Source organism: Pempheris klunzingeri, chromosome 13 (assembly GCF_042242105.1).
Source record: "Pempheris klunzingeri isolate RE-2024b chromosome 13, fPemKlu1.hap1, whole genome shotgun sequence".
Lineage (NCBI taxonomy): Eukaryota > Metazoa > Chordata > Actinopteri > Acropomatiformes > Pempheridae > Pempheris > Pempheris klunzingeri.
The window spans coordinates 2,165,312-2,178,813 of record NC_092024.1 but is presented as its reverse complement, the minus strand read 5'-3'; the positions used below and the strand labels follow the sequence as shown (position 1 = coordinate 2,178,813).

The following is a 13,502-nucleotide window of genomic DNA, read 5'->3' as shown; positions in this document are numbered from 1 at the left end:
TTAGAAAACAGGGGTAACTCTGACTTATTAGACGTGTAATGGGGCTCTATTTTTACAACCGCCTCCACCTAGCATGCAAAGGATGGAGACAAAGTCTCTAAATGAGATCTAGGGAATACAAAGAGGGATGTGAAGACAGAAAGGTTCCTGATGGAGTTTGAACAGCAAGCAATGGGCTCTCTACAGCTGCTGGCACTAATGAGGATAATTACCCCAGTAATAACATTAGCCTATCTGAGGGAATGGAGGGGAAGGACAAGTGGTTGTGTTTATGTGTGTGTGGGTGGCTATGCAAGAGTGTGTGCGTGTGTGCCTGCATGGCCGTGCGCGGGCCTTTCCTTCTATCTCACTTGCAGTCTCTCCCTCATTCCCTGAATCTCAATATCTCTTTGTTAGCCCACAATAATTGTGTTTGGGCCTCATATCCGCCATATCAGATTCGAGTTTGTACAAGGTAATTAGCAGGGGAAGGGAAGCCTCCACACCAGGAGGACAAATGCCCCCATGACATCATTCTGGCTTCACTCCCTCTTCCTCCTCTTCATCTTTCTTGTCATTCAGCTGTCAAAAAAGAGCAGTGAATAGGGGCAAAAACGTAGTGGCAAGCGAAAGTTGATGACATTGAAAAGGAGGAGAGTTGGGATTAAGAAGATAAGGAAATGGAGAGATAAAGGAGAGAAAGGGGTGGAAAGTGATTTGAGATGAGATGGAGGGCTGTGTTTTCGCCACAGGCCTGTAATCTCCAATCAGCTTTGACTAACAGACAGCGGGGGAAAGTTCCTCAGCGTTAATGCAGCTTGCCATTCAGAAGGAGCCGGTGTATCCAGCTGGGAGTCGGGGGATGAGGGGAGGATTAACTGGCACTCAGGTGGAGAGAGATGAAGAGAATCAGATGGAGACCCTGCGGATGGTCACACCTCCTCTCACTCCATCCATCACTCTCTCTCTCTCTTTCTTTTCCTCTAAACCAATGTGCTGTGGTCTGTTTCCTGGGTGGAGTGGTGAAAGCAGGAGGATGTGACAGAGGCTCTACTCTAGGATTGACTTGTATATGTTTGTAATTTGTCAATCAATCATGTAAAACTGAATGTTTTGAAGATGAGTCTGCAGTTTCCCTTGTTATCGCTGCTTTGTCATCATTATTCAGGTTATTGTAGTCACACACATTTAGTAAACTCAACACAGCAAATAACAAGAGTGATTTATTTGTGTGCCATTGTACGATAAGAAGGTGAATGAAAGCAGATGTGATGTATAATTGTAATAGAGGCCTTCCTCTTACAATCGAGCAAGGACTGACAAACATCATGCCCTTTCATTTAAAATATGTTTGCTAATCCTTTGTGTTAGTTTAAAGAGTTTTCCCCCAGGCTTCCTTGTTGTCAGGTCACCTAAACTGACTTAAATTAATCCCAGGTAATCTCCAGATGCCAGCTGTCCATCACCACTGCCCTCGTCCAGATGATCAAAGTGCTGCTCTTCCTCCTCAGCATGGCCTTTCATCACCGCCACCACTGGAGAGTAGGTAAGAACGTTTTAGAACATACAGCGTCTTTCAAAATAAGTGAAGAAGTAGAGAAGTGAGTTTGCCAGTGTACACTTTAGTTCAAAAATCAAATCCACTGTTGACTGCAGTCTGCAGTATGATGCTTACCCTGCCTCAACACTGTGAGCTGTGCTGATGCAGACGTTTCTCCCAAGGTATTGTGGGAGATGCAAGAGTAGACCCCTGCGTCAGAGGGGTGGATGCCCTGTATCTGAAGCCAGGTGGAGACAGTGTAGCGCTCAGGACCTCCTCGAGCCTGACAAAAATATGAGATTAGATCTGAACAGGTTTAAATAAAAAGCAAGAAATGTGTGCATTAGATGATCGTCTGCAGTATTCAGTAACATGACTCACTGCTTCACTGCTCTATGATGATCATTATTGATACACTAGCAGCATTGTTGACTGTTAATATATAAACTCTGGGATTGCTTTCGATTTAGGCAGTTCAGCATTTAGTCAGTGCATGACTGTCTGCAAGCGATTGATGGCACACGAACACATTGCTGTGTGGGTGTTACAAAGGAAAGTCTGTTCATTTTATTACCACTGTTTCATCTCAGTTGTACATACAGCTCTGTTAAGGTAGAAGCACACAGATTAAATATACAATGTCTTGGGTGTATGCCTTTTCAGTTGCAAAGATAGCTATCGTCATATTTCTCAAATGATTGTCATGCAGTATACTTTATCACATATCACAGAATCATTGCGTTGAGCCACCAGTGCAATCGTTGTTAATATATTGTGATGATATCATGACTGACTCAAGTTCGAAGAGGCACTCCTCTGATTTAGTATTGCTTCTCCACAAAAGACAAATTAAACACAAACATGGTTAAAATCATAGTAACAGAGTCAGAGATAGCCTGACTTTTAATTAAACTTTCAGTGACAAATAATAACTGAAGCTCTAATCAAACCTGGACAGAGATGTGAGGATCATCTCCTGGCAGGAAGTTGTCAATCCCTGTCTTCCTCCAGCTGAGGTTTGGAAGAGGGTAGGCTGAGACCTCGCAACCAAACACGATGTCGTTCCCGGTGTAGTTGGACAGGTTTCTAGGGCCTCGAAGGACACGAGGAGCTGCAGCAGAAGAAAGGGAGTACCCCAAGGTTCAATACTAGGTCGCCTAAAGTTGCTCCCTATCAAGACAATAATACAAATGCATTGGAATCATAAAAATATTAACTTTCCCGGGCTGATAACAATTCTAAGAAAGAGTGCAATAACCAGAATAGCAGGGTCCTCTTCCACTGAGCTTGAGGCTTGTGTTACGGCGGCTGGCAGCCTCTCTCATCTGGCAAACATTTGGATACGTCCATCCATCTGAGCCACATACAGGGTCCTTTTCCTGACACACACATGTAGGCTCTGGCTCAGCCCTGTGGCCCCTCTGTGGTATTTTCCTCTGGCAGACTAGGCCCTCTCCACAGCGGCCGTAGAATTTCTGAGCCCCATCTGGATCACACTGTTGTCCCTCCACGTTAGCACACTGTTCACAACATCCGCAGTCATCCTGCACCCGACCTGCAGGGCAGTCGTTGGGTACTGTTGGGCAGTGGTTCTGATTGCACTCCCTGCAGCCCTCGCCCTCCTCCCAGAGCCGCAGCCACCCCCGGTGCTGGGGTGGCAGCCCGAGGGAAGTGTGGACACTCACGCATAAACAGAAATACAGGCACAGCTTAGCCATGCTGCTGACCTGCATCAGCACACACAGTCAGAAACAAATGTCCTCCTGACGCAACGACTTCAAACCCCACAGCTCACCCAAAATGAAACTGTAAAATGGTTAAAAACTGAAGCAAAATTGTAAGAGAGATGGAAGTCTTGGTTGTCTACTGTTCTCTGACAGTCAAACAGTCGCATGTTCCTCCTCTGAGTTTTAAATATTTCCTTCTGTCTTCTCTCTGTCCTCTTCTGAATGGTTGGGTTGTTTTTCTTATTATTACCATGAACCCCTGCTGAATTATTGTGCTATTGTGCTTTCCCTCTTGAGATTTCTTCATCAGCTACAAGTCCTTCTTGACAAAGACACAGCCTTTGCAGTGAGTGAAGCCACAAACTTCATCTCTAAGGTATCCAACTCGTCTCATCTTTCTTTCCTCCAAATTCTGCTGCCTTTCTTCATGTGCCAGTGTCTCTTGTAGGGCAGGGCTTGCAAACAGGCTTCAGAAATGGCACAGGATATAAAAGAATCCTGCTAAATCTGCACTTCATGCAAACCCAACAGAAAACAACAGCTGTTTGTATGACCATATTGATCCTGTGTATATCTAACATGTAATATCTAGTATACAAAGATGTAGTTAATAGAAAATGCATTTTCAAAGCTCTGTCTAGGGGAGTAGTGTGACATTCCTGGGTTTGGAAATATTTTCTAATATTTTCTGTGCACACACCACACACACACACACACCGGCATAGAAAATATTATATAATATTATATAATATGTTGCTCACACTGTCAGTCATCACTTTAACACCATTAACTAATTAAGCCGATAATGCTGATAGATTTCCATGTTAAATCTTACTTTCTAGATACCTTTCTAGATGTTGCTCACCTCGAACAGAGAATTGCTAGTGTGTATGTATGTATGGGGCCAGTCAGGAAACTTTTGAGGCTCTACAGAGCAGCTTCACAGATTAAGGAGTTAATATGATGAATTTAGTAGTATGTTGTGATTATTATTATTATTATTAAGCTATAGTAGAATTATTCTGATTTTTTTTTCTTTTTTGTTTCTTTATTTCTCATCCATGGTAACCAGTGACATAATTACTTGGAGATCTTGAGGTCGGTTTTGGCAAGGATCAGTTACTGATGTTTGAGTTGTTGTGTTGTGCTAATTTACTCATTTGTTGTAATTTATTAATTTTCTTTCTGAGTGACGTGGCACTTTTCCTTTCCATCCGGTAAGTTTGAGCACCGGGTGCCCTGAGGTGGGTGCCCAGCACAGTCACCTCCCTGTGTGGATGGTCAAAGGCGGGGCTTTGTTTGAGGACTGTTGACGTCATGGCATGTGAGGCGTCACGTACTTTAGAGGACGGTGAAGTTAGTGATAATACACTAGAGTGAATCCGCCTTGAACTTCAAAATAAATGCCAGAAATGTTATAGCTATAGTTATACCAAGATTAGCAAGGGCTGTTGTGTTTACGACACGTGGTAATACAAGACTACTTTACCAATTTATGAAGATTATAGATAGAGTTAAAGTAAATTTAACGTTGGGTGGTGCGATTCTTGACTGTTGTGGTTCTATTTTGAAAAACACGTACAGGAAGTTGCGCGGTATTCATTAACTTAACTCTGTTCCACGTTTCACAGGAAGTAAGGAAGTGTCTCAGGGAGAGAGGGTAAAGTTCAGTAAATGAACTGACAGATACTCCTTCATCCTGTCTTCTTTCTGTCTTTGCCTGCTTCTCTCATCCAGTTGTATCAAGAGACTCTGCGGGCAGAAGGACTATTGGCACTGGGAGATTTAGTGAGTCTGTCCACTGACATCCTAATTCATTCATTACGATGTGCTCCCGCTTTGACAAGTTTTTTGTGCCGTAGCTCACCGGGTTAGACTGAAGTTTTAGTTATCTAGTCTTGCATGGACCTGGCAAAGACGCTGCGGGACCAGGAAGACAGTGATATTTACCAAAGCAGCGTTTCAAGTGTGATTTTTGATGCCAAAGTCCCACAGAGACGTGTATCCTTCTGTTTGCTTGTACTGTGTGGTGCTGTGTGGTGTGGTGTGGTGTGGTGTGGTGTGGTGTGGTGTGGTGTGGTGTGGTGTGGTGTCAGGAGGCCAGGCACAGAGTAGTGCAGAGTTACACAGAAATGTAAAGGAGTTAAGGATGCAGCCTGGGTGGCTTTGAGATACAGATCTGTTCCCATGCAGCATCCAGTAGTGGTCTGAACTGTGCTCATGGCAATGATCCTGGATGGAGTTAAATCTAAAACTTTATTTTTTGCTTAACTATTATTATTTGTTCCTTATTTAGAGTCTGTTAAGAGTTAAGTGTGCTCCCTCCAAAAGAAGAATAGCTTAACAATGAAAAGTAGCAATTAGAGATGCTTTATCTTGCAGGCGTTTTAATTGTTTTATGTGGTTAGACAGGTTAAGGCTTGAGCCTGCTGACGTGGGACAGTGTGGGTGTGTCACATGTCTGTCAAGTGGGCCTAACAAACCTTTTAGGTGTGCTCAAAGGGACTCTGACACAAGGATATCCTGTTGTTCCAGAGCAGGTCTGGAGTATGGCCTCAAGTCATTGTGCCACAGCATGCCAACTGGGACAAAAAGGCTCAGCAGGATGTTGAACGGAGGACTGGTTGTGTGTACTAGACTGTGTGCTGTGTTCGACAGGTCTGAGAATGGCCGAGAAGGTGCTGGTCACAGGTGGAGGGGGCTACATTGGGAGTCACTGTGTGGTGGAGCTCATTGAAGCAGGCTACCAGCCAGTCGTAGTAGACAACTTCAGCAACGCTGTAAGAGGTAAGCTCCCATATGGGGAACACAAGCTGCTGGATAGCTTCATACGTCATCGTAAACTTGGCTGTTCCAAGTGTGTTTGTTTATATATCTGGAATAACTGTGTGTGTGTGTGTGTGTGTCATGTGTGTGTGTGTGTGTCCCATGTGTGAATGGAGGAGAAGGGGATGTGCCAGAAAGCATACGTAGGATAGAGAAGCTCCTGGACATCAGCATTGAGTTTCATGAACTAGATCTTCTGGACCAAGCTGGCTTGGAAAAACTCTTCAAAAAGGTTAATACTGTTGCTTTATTGATCTTATTAGACTAGAGCAGTGGCCTACTTGATTGACAACAAAAAAAGAATCTGTTTTGATATATTATATATAATATACTATAGTATATTATATTGGTCATACCCATCACACATGACTGTATGTATATCCACGTGTGCTGCAGCATTCTTTCAGTGCAGTGATGCACTTTGCTGGTCTGAAGGCTGTTGGGGAGTCCGTGGAGCAGCCGTTACGCTACTACAGAGTCAACCTCACCGCCTCCATGAACCTGCTTGAGGTCAGTTTCAACTTTTGTCATGCGGTCCGACACTGCCTGTCTATCATTATTTGCACTAATCTTTGTCTTTGTTTGCTGAGTGCATGACAGCGTGTGTTCATCTGATGTTGAGTTGGCTAATTCTAACACTGCACCCTTCATAACTTTTAGTTGTGTGGAGCTCACTGCCGAACTCTACTTGTCTAGTAGTACTGCTGAGATTTGTGTGCGTGCGTGCCAGCTTTAAACCGCTATCTCGTCGGCTGATGATTGTACGCGTGTGCCGTGTTTGTTTGCATCTGCATGTGTCCCAGGTGATGCAGGCTCACAGGGTGCACAATCTGGTCTTCAGCAGCTCAGCCACGGTGTACGGAGACCCTCAGCACCTTCCCATCGATGAGCAGCACCCTGTGGGCGGCTGCACCAACCCCTACGGCAAGACCAAGTACTTCATTGAGGAAATGGTCAAGGACCACTGCAAAGCTGAGAAGGTACTGATCAGGAAGTAGAAAGGCATTCGCAGGTGCACACACACACACACACAAACACACGGTGTCTCATTATTGCCTCTGTGTGTGCAGGGCTGGAATGCGGTGCTGCTGCGTTATTTCAACCCAATTGGAGCTCATTCGTCTGGCCTGATAGGAGAGGACCCTCAGGGTATTCCCAACAACCTGCTGCCATATGTCGCCCAGGTACATGAACTCCCTGCCAAATACACAACCAGAACAGAGTGTGCAATCCATATTCCATCATGTGTTGTAGTTAGAGCTATTGGACAATCTGACATCATTCGCTCTGCTTAATTATCTCCTTTATAGGTTGCCATTGGGAGAAGAAAGTGCCTCAGTGTGTTTGGGAATGACTATGACACACCTGATGGAACAGGTAATGGAGAAGACCTTTAACTGCAGTGCACAGGTTTAAGTGTGGTGTTGTGAAATATCCTTTCAGGTAGCATTTCTTTATTATAGCACAGAATTGTGTAAACAAGTGTTTCCCTTCTCTTGCTAGGTGTTCGGGATTATATCCACGTCGTAGATCTGGCAAAGGGACACATAGCAGCTCTGAAGAGACTGAAGGACGGCTGCGGGTGCAAGGTATGTGTGAGAAGATAACGAAGATAAGAGCATTTCAAAAAAGCATATTTGGTCATTTTCTGGTTCATTGTGCTTCACGACTGAGGTATTTATGGGAGTGCCGGCATGTGTGCACCATTGTGTCTGTAGGTTTACAACCTAGGAACAGGGAGAGGCTACTCTGTGCTCCAGATGGTGAAAGCCATGGAAAAGGCGTCAGGGAGAGAGGTGAGTGACAGCGGAGTGATTGTTTTGTGTCTTGCGAGAATAACTGAGGTGACTTGGAGCAGTAACCTTGTTCTGATCCACTGATGTTCCCACTGTTTATGACCCCCCCCCCCCTTCCTTCCTTTTTGTTAGTTAAACTCTAACTTAAAGTCTCCTCTCCACAGATCGCGTACAAGATCGTCCCACGGCGAGGAGGAGACGTGGCGTCCTGCTACGCTGACCCCCGTATAGCCGAGAAGGAGCTGGGCTGGAAGGCTGAATTTGACCTGGAAAGAATGTGTAAGAAAATCTACAAGTATTTTACAGTTTTTGTTTTTGTTTGTGTGTGAAACGGTTCCACACAACATCCTGATGTTCTTGTTTTGTGTCCGTGTAGGTGAGGATCTGTGGCGCTGGCAGTCCATGAACCCCACTGGATTTTCCAATGGCACAGCCTCTTGATGCAACTCCAGCCTTTTGTTGCTCTTTAATCCTCTCCGTCATTCACCACGCCAAAGCGAACCATCAACTTCCTCATTTTTACATATGACATGAACACATGAAGAGACCTTTATAAGGAGAAGAACGCTTTAACGTTTTTTGTCATGTTTCATTTTCTCAAATTTGATCTGTATGAATGATTGGCTTATTTTCATGTAGAAGCCTCGTTTGTCTGTCCTGTTATTTCAGATGAACAACGGATATTTGCTCTATTGATGTGTCGATCTGTGAGCCATAACAATGAAAGAATAAATTAATTTTCTTACTGAGGAAACTGAAGCATTCATTTCCACACCATTATGAAATCAGGCTGTTTCAAATGGTTCTGAAATGAGTTGTAATTAACTGTTTCAATGTGTGATGACATTATGAGATGAAATGTCTTTATTGGGACAAACCCTAAAAAAAAAAAACACACATATACTTATAATACACTTAACACTTCTAATATTCCAGTGAAATATACAATCACCTGCATGTATGATGATGGTTGCCATGAGGTCACAATTGAGCAGCACAGGAACATTAAAGATATAATAATGATGTCAAGGCAGATGAAGGAAATGTGGCGGTGTGTTGTGGTCAGTAGGAGGTGTGAGTATCTCACACAGCATTTAAAGCCCTCCAGAATTATTCTGGATTTTTTTTAAGGCTGAGGTATTCGGTGTTCAATGTTAACATCCATGCAGAACATCTAAACGGGGCACTAGGGCTTTAAATGGCTCCTTGAACCCTCGGGCACCCAGTTAATAAACACCCACGTCAGCACAGTGCTCCAGTCGCTCTAACCGGGTTTCGGTCTTTAGGGCTGAGCAGGAAGTGCCTGACTGTGGACCCTGGACGAGGAAAAAGAGCAAAGAAAAAAAGGCTAAAGCAATTAAAAATGGATATGGTGGCAGACTTGGGGGCGAGTAGACTCTATCGGGCGCCGGGTGAATCAAGTCACCAGTGAGTATCGATGGATTTTGTCAGGGGTATCACTGCGTGGGGCGTAAGCGGGTCCTGCCGACACCTCACGCCTGGGAAAGAGGCGCTGGGTTTGGGCAGCAGGCAAATCCTCCCCGCTGCTCGCTGCGCTCCGGACCTCCGGCGAGAAGTGGGGGTGGTCTCGAGGATGAAAACGGGCGTGTTAGCGCGTGTAATCCCCAGTGTGGTACACCACGAGAATATATTTATTTCTCAGCTCGCAGATGGCTCAGTAGCTGGACGGTAGTGTCTATTTTTCTATTGTGTGCTGGCTGGAGCCTGAAGTGGGCGTCGCTCCAGGACAGACTGGGCTGCTCCGGTGCGCCGCTGCCCGCTTTTCTCTCGCAGGACTGCAGCACTCTCATGTCGTTTTGTAGGTCGGCTGATGTCTGAATTAAGGCAGGAAGGCTCGGGTAAGACACTACACTTGGTTTCGTGTGACATCAGGGGCAATACTGAGTGTTGCGGGCGGGCGTTGCACCGTGGGTTATCGGGCGCTGTGGAGCCTGTCAGCGAGCATCGCATAATTAAAAATGAATGCGTGTGATTCAGAGTCTGCACGAGGATAAATAGGTTACTATGGAAAAACTATTCTGTTAAACGAGGTTGCGGCAATTTTTTTTTTCTTTTTGTCCGCCTGCAGTGTTTTATTCTCTCTCCCCATCAGTCTGGTGTGTTTGCCACATTTCCTGCGCGCTTTAGCTTCCCTCAGGGATGATTAAAGGGTTTTGTCACCCGATGCTCTCTGATGACTGGAGTCGGGTGTAGCCTATTAGAAGAAGATTTTGATTGAAGGCTCGTCCAGCCAATCACAGATGAGAATGAAGTCCGGTGGGCGGGTGCTGGAGATGGTCCAGCGCAGAGACAAAGACGGGGGATAACTGACAGCTACACCAGTGGGGGGTGTCACTGCTGTGTTTGATATGTGACCTGCAGTTAGTGTTTGGGGTGTGTTGCATAACCCTTTACCAAGGTAAGCGGACTACTAGAAGGTCAGAATCACACTCCAGGAGCCCATGTTTCCTCCCTGAACATGCAGAACTGAGATCATACTCTACATGTGCATATAGGCTGCTGCATTTTGAGTCCTAGCTTGGCCACAGACGTGTCTTGATTTCAGTGATGAGTGTCCACACGGGCTGCTGTGCCTCTGTGATTATTCCATTCTGTGTGCCGCTTACACACCCAGAGTGAGCTCTGTCATGTTGTCACCTGCAGGCAGCCTCAGAGGTGGTTCAACACCGCAGACATCACAGCGGCTCACCAAAGCAACCTGCTGAAGCAGCTCAACCACCAGCGCCGCCAGGAGCTTTTCTGTGACTGCAGCGTGCTGGTGGAGGGCCAGCTCTTCAGGGCCCACCGCAACGTCTTGTTCGCCAGCAGCGGCTACTTCCGCATGCTGCTGTCCCAGGGGCCCGACGGGCTGTCCGACTCTGTCCACGCCACATTTGACGTCTTCACCCCGGAGACCTTCACCGTCATCCTGGATTTCATCTACTCTGGCCAGCTGGACCTCTCCAGTCACAATGTGATTGAGGTGATGTCTGCGGCCAGCTACTTGCAGATGAACAATGTCATCAACTACTGCAAGAACTTCATCAAATCCTCGTTGGACATCAGTGTGAAAGATGAAGACAGCGAACGCTGCCTCAGCTTGTCTGAGACCTGCAGTTTCACCAGTGGAGCAGGGGAAGAGGCCTCAGAGCAGCAGCAGCAAGGCCCCTGTTCTGTCAGCCCACCCCCGGCCCTGTGGACCCGGGACAACTCCAGATCCCAGTCTGGCTTTATGGGGAAGGACTCAGACCAGGAGGTATCAGCCTCAGCCCTGAAGACTAACCCAAGCAGCCCTGCTAATGACCACAGCACTGAGGCGGAGGACCTGCAGGACCCTCAGGACCCCCTGTACACCTTGCCTGGATCAGAGCGCCGGCGAGGTAAAGGGGGAACGAAGAGGAAAGCACCCATCAGCACTCGCTCCAACCAACACGAAGACTTGGACATCCAGGAGGCGAGGACACAAAAGGCTGAAAAGGCAGAGGAGCTGTACGCTACTCTTCCACCTATTGTGGGTGTTATCGGACACTTTAATAAAGGTACGTTGGACTGTATGTGAGAAAATGGAAAATCAATAGTTCTTTTACCTTCATCATGAGCAGACTGGCATGAGTATAAACATGAAAAGAAGCCGGCTCTGTAGCGATTTCCAGGGAATAAACAGGAAAGCCAAAGCTCTGAACATTTTCTCTTCCTCTTTGCAGACTCCAACCCTATTATGCGCTTCAAATGCCCCTTTTGTACACACACGGTGAAGAGGAAGGCAGACCTGAAGCGTCACTTGCGCTGTCACACCGGGGAGAGGCCGTACCCCTGTCAGGCCTGCAATAAACGCTTCACTCGCCTGGAGCATCTTCGGAGCCATTTTGAGACAGTAGGTTTTATTTAGAAGATCTTCAGAAGCACAGAAATAGAGATAGTGAATAGTGATAAGTTACACCCCAACTAATAATGCATTGATTTCTTATTGTATCAGTGTTCAAAACCGCCTACTCATCAACCACTGAACATATTTCATCATTCTTTCTGATTTCACGTGTTTCACTTCTTTTTTTCTGCACAGATCCATCAAGCCAGGAAGCTGGTGTGCAGGAAGTGTAAGTGTCAGGTGACGGAGGACACCGGCCACGTGGTGTGTGAGGGCACACGACGCTACCGCATGTGCACCGCCTGCATCCAGGAAGTGGGCTGCGACGACATCCCCATGGACGGTCTAGAGGAGGCCAACGAGGGGCCGGCCCTGTTACTGGGGGTGGACGGGGAAGAGGAGGGGGACACCAAGAGGAGCTGGATGGTAACCGATGACGACGACCTGGCTGAGGACTCGGGGGCCGACCTCATCATCCAGCAAGTGGACGACAGTGATGAGGAGCTGCAGTGAAATGGAACCAAAGTGTGTGTGTGTGTGTGTGTGTGTGTGTGTGTGTGTGTGTGCGCGCCTGTGTGTGTGTGTGTGTGCAGAGGCATGCACAAACAACAGAGTGTGTGTGTTAAAGCCATGCAAGAGAATTTATGCATAAAATATGTGATCCACTGATGTAAATACACACTTTTATGATATATTAGTTGTCTATTAGTTAAATGCAAGTGGCTAATCTTTACCTTTATTGAGATTGTTGACCTTTGTGACAAAATGGAATGCTTTTTGTTAAGCGTCATAAAGAAATGCAGTATCCAAAGCATGCATATTCAGCATTTCCTTTCCTTCAATTATAGTTACATGATAGCTCTGTCAAAGATTAGTTTTTTTCATATGCATGAAAGAACTCCTCTGCTACTTTTTTGGGACTCTCTGCTTTGATAAAAGTTGGCATTGGAGCAAAACTAAGTAACAAAGACACTGCTATTTCCATACTCCCTGTCTGGAAAGTCAGCAGACTTTCTTTCCCTCCAATTACATGGTCGCAGTGCTTTTTATGATTGTGTTTCATTACAATATGCACTATGATATAAAGCCAATTATAATTTATTCGTTTTGGGTTTTTTTTACTTTTTGACACATTAAAAATATTTTTATATATTCTGGTGTCCTGCAGTTTTTCATTGTGTATATGGAAAGGCCACTCAGATCTTATGAATGGAAATTATATTAAGGACAAGAACATTAGAACATTTCATTATTTATAATGAAATACACAAATACAATAAATATAGAAAGCAGAATCTGTGTTTTCCAAACGCAGCTATAACATTCAATTGTGTATGCAGCCTACTCTTTTTCTTTATTACATATAATTTCAGAGTTTATCATATATGTAAAGCTTAGAAGAAAAACAGTAATATGGATATTCTATTAGAAATGTGTGAGTCAAACATTCCTTATGAGATCAATACATCTGCAATAAAATTAGCTGTGGTGTCCTAGCATTCAAAATATTGTATGAAATCTTTAAAAGACGGCTTTGAATTGTGTTTATAGTGTTGAAAATGATCATTTGACCAGGTGTAAAAGAGGTGAGTAAGAGAGTAGGACCTCAGATGACAAAGCATTAAAAACATTTGTGGGGTCTATATTAAGGGGTATTTTTAAATGTATCGGGTCTACAAAACGTTTATGGTTCATAGACGTTTAATTCCAATGGACACCTTAAATAAAATGATCATGGGTCAATGCGCGTCCCCGGCCGGTAGGTG

The 13,502-nt window shown here is 45.2% G+C and overlaps 3 protein-coding genes across 6 annotated transcripts; 2 read left to right on the top strand and 1 right to left on the bottom strand.

Moving 5' to 3' along the window:
* Positions 1-1,406: 1,406 nt before the first annotated feature.
* LOC139212446 (kazal-type serine protease inhibitor domain-containing protein 1-like) lies at positions 1,407-3,252 on the bottom strand. Its single transcript, XM_070842988.1, is given in 5 exon segments — positions 1,407-1,440; positions 1,442-1,514; positions 1,655-1,802; positions 2,470-2,630; positions 2,778-3,252. Coding segments are annotated over 5 exon segments (891 nt in total).
* Positions 3,253-4,941: 1,689 nt separating this feature from the next.
* gale (UDP-galactose-4-epimerase) lies at positions 4,942-8,665 on the top strand. Of its 4 annotated transcripts, none has more exons than XM_070841915.1 (11): positions 4,942-5,034; positions 5,905-6,033; positions 6,195-6,304; positions 6,469-6,582; positions 6,876-7,052; positions 7,143-7,256; positions 7,383-7,449; positions 7,576-7,661; positions 7,791-7,868; positions 8,033-8,147; positions 8,245-8,665. In XM_070841915.1, exons 2-11 carry the CDS (start codon positions 5,913-5,915, stop codon positions 8,307-8,309), a joined length of 1,047 nt encoding a protein of 348 aa, XP_070698016.1. In that variant the 5' UTR covers positions 4,942-5,034; positions 5,905-5,912; the 3' UTR covers positions 8,310-8,665. The 4 variants fall into 4 exon arrangements, with proteins under 4 accessions (XP_070698016.1, XP_070698014.1, XP_070698015.1 ...); XM_070841913.1 differs by having other exon boundaries at positions 6,189-6,304; XM_070841914.1 differs by having other exon boundaries at positions 6,192-6,304; positions 8,245-8,664.
* Positions 8,666-9,175: 510 nt separating this feature from the next.
* Positions 9,176-12,837, top strand: zbtb8a (zinc finger and BTB domain containing 8A). The gene is made up of 4 exons (XM_070841912.1): positions 9,176-9,296; positions 10,533-11,407; positions 11,573-11,742; positions 11,932-12,837. Exons 1-4 carry the CDS (start codon positions 9,232-9,234, stop codon positions 12,247-12,249), a joined length of 1,428 nt encoding a protein of 475 aa, XP_070698013.1. The 5' UTR covers positions 9,176-9,231; the 3' UTR covers positions 12,250-12,837.
* The last annotated feature ends 665 nt before the right edge of the window (positions 12,838-13,502 follow it).

Coding starts and splice junctions, on each gene's coding strand:
- gale (XM_070841913.1), top strand. CDS start 5,913: ATGGCCGAGAAGGTGCTGGTCACAGGTGGAGGGGGCTACATTGGGAGT. Junction 6,034..6,188: donor CTTCAGCAACGCTGTAAGAG/GTAAGCTCCCAT, acceptor GTGTGAATGGAG/GAGAAGGGGATGTGCCAGAA. Junction 6,305..6,468: donor TGGAAAAACTCTTCAAAAAG/GTTAATACTGTT, acceptor CGTGTGCTGCAG/CATTCTTTCAGTGCAGTGAT.
- zbtb8a (XM_070841912.1), top strand. CDS start 9,232: ATGGATATGGTGGCAGACTTGGGGGCGAGTAGACTCTATCGGGCGCCG. Junction 9,297..10,532: donor CCGGGTGAATCAAGTCACCA/GTGAGTATCGAT, acceptor TGTCACCTGCAG/GCAGCCTCAGAGGTGGTTCA. Junction 11,743..11,931: donor TTCGGAGCCATTTTGAGACA/GTAGGTTTTATT, acceptor TTTTCTGCACAG/ATCCATCAAGCCAGGAAGCT.